This window comes from Bison bison, unplaced genomic scaffold (assembly GCF_000754665.1).
Source record: "Bison bison bison isolate TAMUID 2011002044 unplaced genomic scaffold, Bison_UMD1.0 scf7180017864171, whole genome shotgun sequence".
In the NCBI taxonomy this organism is placed as follows: Eukaryota; Metazoa; Chordata; class Mammalia; order Artiodactyla; family Bovidae; genus Bison; species Bison bison.
The window spans coordinates 90,396-96,928 of NW_011494743.1; the positions used below are offsets into that span (position 1 = coordinate 90,396).

At 44.9% G+C, this 6,533-nt stretch overlaps 1 protein-coding gene across 1 annotated transcript in view; it reads right to left on the reverse strand.

Moving 5' to 3' along the window:
• Positions 1 to 6,533, reverse strand: part of EGFR (epidermal growth factor receptor) — a 158,601-nt gene that overhangs the window by 53,391 nt on the left and 98,677 nt on the right. The window contains exons 12-16 of the mRNA XM_010842153.1: positions 4,335 to 4,461; positions 4,167 to 4,240; positions 3,873 to 3,963; positions 1,460 to 1,659; positions 492 to 624 (exon numbers count right to left, since the gene is read on the reverse strand). Of these exons, the coding sequence (XP_010840455.1) occupies positions 492 to 624; positions 1,460 to 1,659; positions 3,873 to 3,963; positions 4,167 to 4,240; positions 4,335 to 4,461 (625 nt within the window). The remainder of the gene's footprint in view (positions 1 to 491; positions 625 to 1,459; positions 1,660 to 3,872; positions 3,964 to 4,166; positions 4,241 to 4,334; positions 4,462 to 6,533) is intronic.

Sequence of the window (6,533 nt, forward strand, 5' to 3'; positions counted from 1 at the left end):
TAAAGAGACTCTATAAATTGGGTTGGATTAAGTAATGAAAAATGTATTTTCATTTCCTTTTGTGATTAACAATTATCAACAGGGCTTCACGGGTAGTCGAGTGGTCTGCCTTGCAACGCAGGGGATACCAGTTCGATCCCTGGTCTGGAAAGATCCCACATGCTGTGAAGCAGCTCAGCCTGTGTACCACAATGACTGAGCCGGAGCTCTGGAGCCCGTGCTCTGCAACAACAGATGCCACCGCGAAGAGTAGCCCCTGCTTCTTGCAACTAAAGAGTAGCCCCTGCTTCTTGCGAGCAGCAACGGAGACCTAGCACAACCAAAAACAATGAACTAACTAAATAAATCTACACACACACACACACACACACACACACAAAACAATTGTCAACAAACAAAAAGGAAAAGAAAATTAACTATACACTTATAAAACAATCCTAAGTCTTATTTTTTAATCAAAACAAAGCAATTGAAAAAAAAAAACCTCTCACCCCTCTAGAATGTTGCACTTTCCCACACACTCCTTGCCACGACTGAAGTTCTGGCAGGACATGCAGTATTTGGGTCCAGGTCCCCAGCAGCCCTCTGATGAGCACAGCGGGTGACAGATGTGGCCTGTGGCCTCTGAGAATACAGGGTGAGTCCCATGGTCAGACAAGGAACAGTGGCCACAAATACACCAGTGCCCCCGGGAGAAGCAGTGACACGAGGGCCTCCAGAGGCCCGGCACAAGTCCCCTTTGCCCTGCTGGGTGCCAAGCATATCTAGATGGAGCTTGTCAGAGCTGCAGGAGCAGAAAGTGTGAGGGTCCTTGTCATGCGTGTACAGGACACAGAACCAGGAAGACACCCAGAACTTCACCAATTCTCTTAATTGCACTATGGTGTGAGAATCATTATTGCCTCCATTTCATCGATGAGGAAGATAAAGCCCAAAGATTTAAGTAAACTGATGAATGCCTCAAAGCTAGGAAGGGCTCAAGCCGGGATATGAACTTGGCTCTGCTTCTACCGGTGGCCAGGATCTCAGCACAGGGGCAGGCACCACTTCAAAAGCTGACTATGGCTGTGAACTCGGATCTGGAAATGCCAGTGTGAAATGTTCACCCCATTCCTCTGCGTCTGTGTGTGTGTGTGTGTATGAGAATGTGTTTAGTCATTGGGGATGAAATGAGTAGGGAGGAACACACAGCTAAAATGCCATAATCAATACTAAATTTTGTTCTGTAAATTACCAATAACTGATGGCCTAGACTTCAAGGCAGATTTATCCTATGAGATGAGAATTATCTAGAAAAAAATCTGATGAACATCACAAAAGAATATACACATTTCCCTTAATTTGCTTCTTAGGAATGTAAAAAGTAATTTAAATGTTTGGGAGTAGCCTTTCAATATTCTAAATCAAAATAAATGACCTGTTAGAACCATCTCCACAATCAACCAAAGTGATTACTCACTGCACTGTTTTTCACTCCTGTTGTTTAAAATTTTGGTTTTCTGAGTTGAGGTCCCAAAAAGTTTTTTCCAGCGTATTGTATCTGCATAGCACAAGTTTCGATTTCCTGAAATTATCACATCACCATCACTTATCTCCTTGAGGGAGCGTAATCCCAAAGATGTTATATCCAGGCCGACAACCGCAAGAGAAAACTGGCCACTAAGGTGAAGAGAAAAAAAATAATATTGTGAAAAATTATGACAGCATAGTATCAACAAAAACGTTTTTCTGTACCACTTTAGATTTACTACTGCCTTCCGGTTTGTAGTCATGTAAGTCATGTTATGGAAGGTCTGTCCTGCAACTTTGGAAAATTGCAAGTGTTTTTAAAGTTCCTCCAGGGAAAAGTTAGTTCCTTGTTCATTTAATATCTCTAACTCTAGTGGCAGACTAGGGGTTGAATAATTTATTAATATCATTATTTCATTTACTGCATTTTAACTTTGCTTGGCAATTGAGAATACATTAACTTTTCAAATATCCAAATATACTTAAAAAATCATAGATTCAGCTTTCCATCCATCCACCTACCATCCATCCATCTATTAATCCATTTATTGAACAAATATTTGAGGTAATATGTGACTAATTTTATTCTAATTCTAGGTTAAGTGTGTGCTTCTTGCTCTCAAAAAACCCTTTGTTACTGATGATACAATCATTTTTAACCCAGTACCATGACAGTGGTGATGAGGGGACCACAGAGGCAAAGAGCAGGGTTCACCTAAACAAGTCTGAGGAAGGGTCTCTGGAAGAGGTGATGCCTGATCATCAGGACCTCCAGAGCAGGAGCCATGATATTTTCTTCACTACCCAACCCTGTGCTAGGTTCCTACAAGGTGACCAGGACGTGTTCATCACATGACCAGATGGAAGTTATTCTCACTAAAGGGAAGGAAGTCTTCCACACAGAGGAGCACGTGACAGGCACTGAGAACCACATGCTGCTGCTGGAGCAGAAAGGTGGGACGGGGTCTGGGAAGGGAGAAGAGGCCAGAGCCTGGACCACTGTGGACACCACGTGGAGGAGGCTCTTGTTTGCAATGACGGGAAACCACAGGAAGGAGATGTGCATTGTTAGGAAGCTCACTAAACACCGAGGTGGGAAACAGACCAGTTGAGACAGCACTGAATAGAGAGGCTGATGATGAAGGCACGAGAGGAGAAAATGTAAAGTGTAATCGGGAAACTCCTTTCTCCTCGCTTCTCTTTCTCTGCCCACTCTTTCCTCTCTGTGTCCCCCCCACAGTGTGACTCCTGTGTATTCGACTGCACCCCTGCTTTTAGGAATCCCTTCCCTTAGCCATGCTCAGGAGAGCCACACCAGTGGGGACAAAGCTGAAGTCCTCCCTGCAGGGAGGTCTGGCAGGGGTCACACTTCCCCAGGAGGAACTGTGTATCATTGGGCTTCTCAGCAAATGTTATAAATTAAAAAAAAAAAAAAAAGTCAGTTTTATGTTTAAAACCCTAAAACTAAGCTGAGAAGTACATGCTAGTCACCCAAGAAAACTGACCTAAGTCTCTCATCTCTATATGAACTTTGGTCAAAAGAAGTATTCCTGAGAACTCAGGGCACAGGGCCTTTCTGGGAAATGATATTAGCTGCATGTTTAGCATCAGAGATGCAAAGCTGGAATGATTTCTGGAAAGCGATGCTTATTTTACATTCACTGTATTCTGATTTTCTTTAATACTCACAGTATTATGTAGCCCTCTCAGGTGTCCATTATGAGAAACAGTTCTCAAAACCAGGTATTTTCCAAGGCAGGTTTGAACAAGAACGTCCCAAACTTTGCCTTACCACAAAATTCATTATTACCCTTATTATGTTAAAGATGCTTGTGTGTGTGTGTGTGCACGCGCATATGTGTGTGCGCATGTGCATGTGTGTGTGTCTGTGTGCTGGAGCTGGAAAAGTGGAAATCCTGAAAGACATGCTCAGTGCCTCTCAGGTCCCCTGAAATGAGGTGCTGATGAGGACTGGTAGCCTTAGTGCTATTCTTGCCAAAAGTATAAAACCTCAACCAAATCAGGAGAAAACACTGGCCATCCTACAAATGCCTGACCAGTACTTTTCAAAAGCCACGAAAGACAAGGAAGACAGAGGAACTATCATGAACAGCAGGGGACTAAGGAGACGTGACTGTCCCTTGCAGTGTGGGCTGACCAGAACACAAAAAGTGTTAGCGGAAAACTGGCGAGATCCAAGAAAGTCTGCAGTTCAGTTACAGCCATGCTGATGATGCAGGGTGTCACCATCGGGGGAGCCAGGTGAGGGTGTGTGGGGACTCTCTGTAGTGTCTCTGCAGCACTTCAGTAGCTTTTACCTCAAAAGAAAAGACTCTACAAGTCTTTGGCTGGGGCCCACTTACTGCTGCTTCGTTCTGCCACGTATGATTTCCAGGTTCTCAAAAGCATGGAGGTCAGTCCTGTTTTCGGGCCAGGCCTGAATCAGCAAAAACCCTACAAAGCAGTAGGAAAGTTCAGACACATACCACTTAGAAATTTCTATTTTGTATGAGACATTATTTGGAGAAGGAAATGGCAACCCACTCCAGTATTCTTGCCTGGAAAATCCCATGGATGGAGGACCCTGGAGGCTACAGCTCATGGGGTCACAAAGAGCCGGACACGACTGAGCAACTAGCACACTTAATGATACACACCTGTTATTTCTTTTACAGTTCTTAGAATGTCCAGTTCTTTCGGGTCCAGAGGTGCAGTACGTGTGAAGGAGTCACTGAAACAAGTAACAGAGCCGTCAGTAACAACCTGCCGTGAACAGAGCAGAGTCTATTTTTCTCTGGTATACCAGTAACTTGATCTTTACTTACCCCCTAAATGCTACTGGCAGGATATGAAGATCTCCACTGATGGATGTGCAGTTTCTGAAGTGTTTAATGTTTGTAGCATTTATGGAAAGTGTGTCTTTAAACTCACCGATTCCTATTCCGTTACAAACTGTAAAGAGAGGTGTTTATTCCATTCACATGTATTGAATTAGTAAGAGCTGTGGTCCCTCAGGCAGACGGGAGCAGGAAGAGAAGTGCAGCCGCGGGAACCGTCGCTGGCGTGCTATCTTTCATCCCCGCAGCAAACACTGCCAGGCTCGCCAGGGACCAGGGGCCGTGGCAGGGTGTGAGGCTGCAGTGCAGGAGACGCTGCCTGTCCTCACTGAACTTGCCTTCTCCTCCTCAATTTTCCCCACCTGGGCCAGAGTCCAGTTGCCCCGGAGGTCTCCAGCTCCTTCTACACTACAGCTGCCCCCTGGGCTGTTGGTACCGCACGGGGATCACGCGTGTGCCCCCACTAAACCCTCAATGCCTTCCCTTGCCCTCATCTGGGCTGCAGCTTAGTTTTCTAATGGAAAGAAACAGTATGCATAAATTTTTTAACTAAAAGAGCAAGATGCATCCATGGAAGAAAACCTTGAAAACATGGAACAAAGAGGAACAAAATGACTAAAAATTCTATTGTGTAACTTTGATATTTTAGAAAATGTCCTTTCAGTTATCCTCCATGGTTATGTCACACCACATATGTAGTTTTTTGTTTTATTTTTTTCACTTATTATGCTGCGAACATTGTCCTGTAAGTAAAATATTGTCCTATCAGTAAAACCATTCACAAGCATGGCATCACCGATGCGATGGACATGAGTTTGAGTAGGCTCTGGGAGTTGGTGATGGAGGGGGAGTCCTAGTGAGCTGTAGTCTATGGGGTCCCAGAGAGTCGGACAAGACTGAGCGACTGAACTGAAATGAACTGAACTGATATTACATCATAAAGAATACTATAATAAGTCTTATCAGATGAACTGCTTTTCTTCCACAGGGCCTACTTAAGCCACATGCTTTGATCTCTGTCCTACTGTGACATCAGTCTCAGATGCCGTTTTCTGCACTCTGAGCTCATTTATTAATTTACATTCACTCCCTAATTTCCATCTTAAATGTCATCTCCCTCCGAAGCCCATTTATCTGTTGTGGCTCTACTTCTAGAATTCACAATGCAATTGTTGGTATTTCTCTTTCAGACTTTATCTTTGAAGAATAATCATGGAAGATCTTATTGTTCAGGGTGAGGTCCTCCCCTCCCTTCTCAGGCCTCACCAGGGACATGGGAGCCCTGTTACCCCATCTCCTTCTTCTCCATTCTCTCTGGAGTTCCCACTGCTTGGGCTGCCACCTGGCCACGGGGCCTATCCCATCAGCCCCATGGAACTCCAGGCTTGCCCTGGAATGCATATACCTCGCTATGGGTCTGGCAATGGGGTGGTGAGGCTTGCTTAGGATTCCAAGGCTCTGGCTGAAAACAGAGTGAGGCAGCTTCAGCAAAACAAGCCCCGAGGCAGATGCCTGCTGATGGGGACTTGCCTTTTAATTACAGGTTTGGAAGAGAATTCTACATGTTTGAGAGAATATTCATTCTATCTCTGCTCAGGCGTGATGGTGATGGTGGGGTTACCTTAATTCCTAAATATGGAGACAAACTGTAATTCACCTCTAGATCTATCAGATCTGGAGGAGTTGTGGGCCATCAACACACATGCTCCCACCTTCGTTTACCAACATCTCCCTACACAAAGGGATCTCAGTTGGCCACTACTCCAGGATTTGAACTGCGGGTGGGTTTACAGCATAATGATTATAGGCGAGTCAAAATGTTTGTTGAGCACAAAATTAACAGACCAAAATCAGAAATAATCTCTGCTTTTATTGATCCATTTGAGGATGCTGGTAGTAAGCCTCTGTCTTCAGTGGCTGAACTCACTCACTTCCTCTCCAGGCACCACCCTATGTGTCATTTTCTTCCTTGCGTGTTTCCTTTGCCTGAAGATTCCCTGGAGCCAAAGGATATCCATTCCTCTGTGCACTGACGCGCCTGCCACACTGGGAGCTCATAGGTCTGACCTCAGACTGAAGCCCTGTGAGCTGTCCCAGCTTGTATCTGCCAATCCTGGCCACTGGTCCCTGGGCAAGTCATTTAGATCCTCTGTGATATAGTGCCTCCTCTGTAAGGGGGATCGTAAT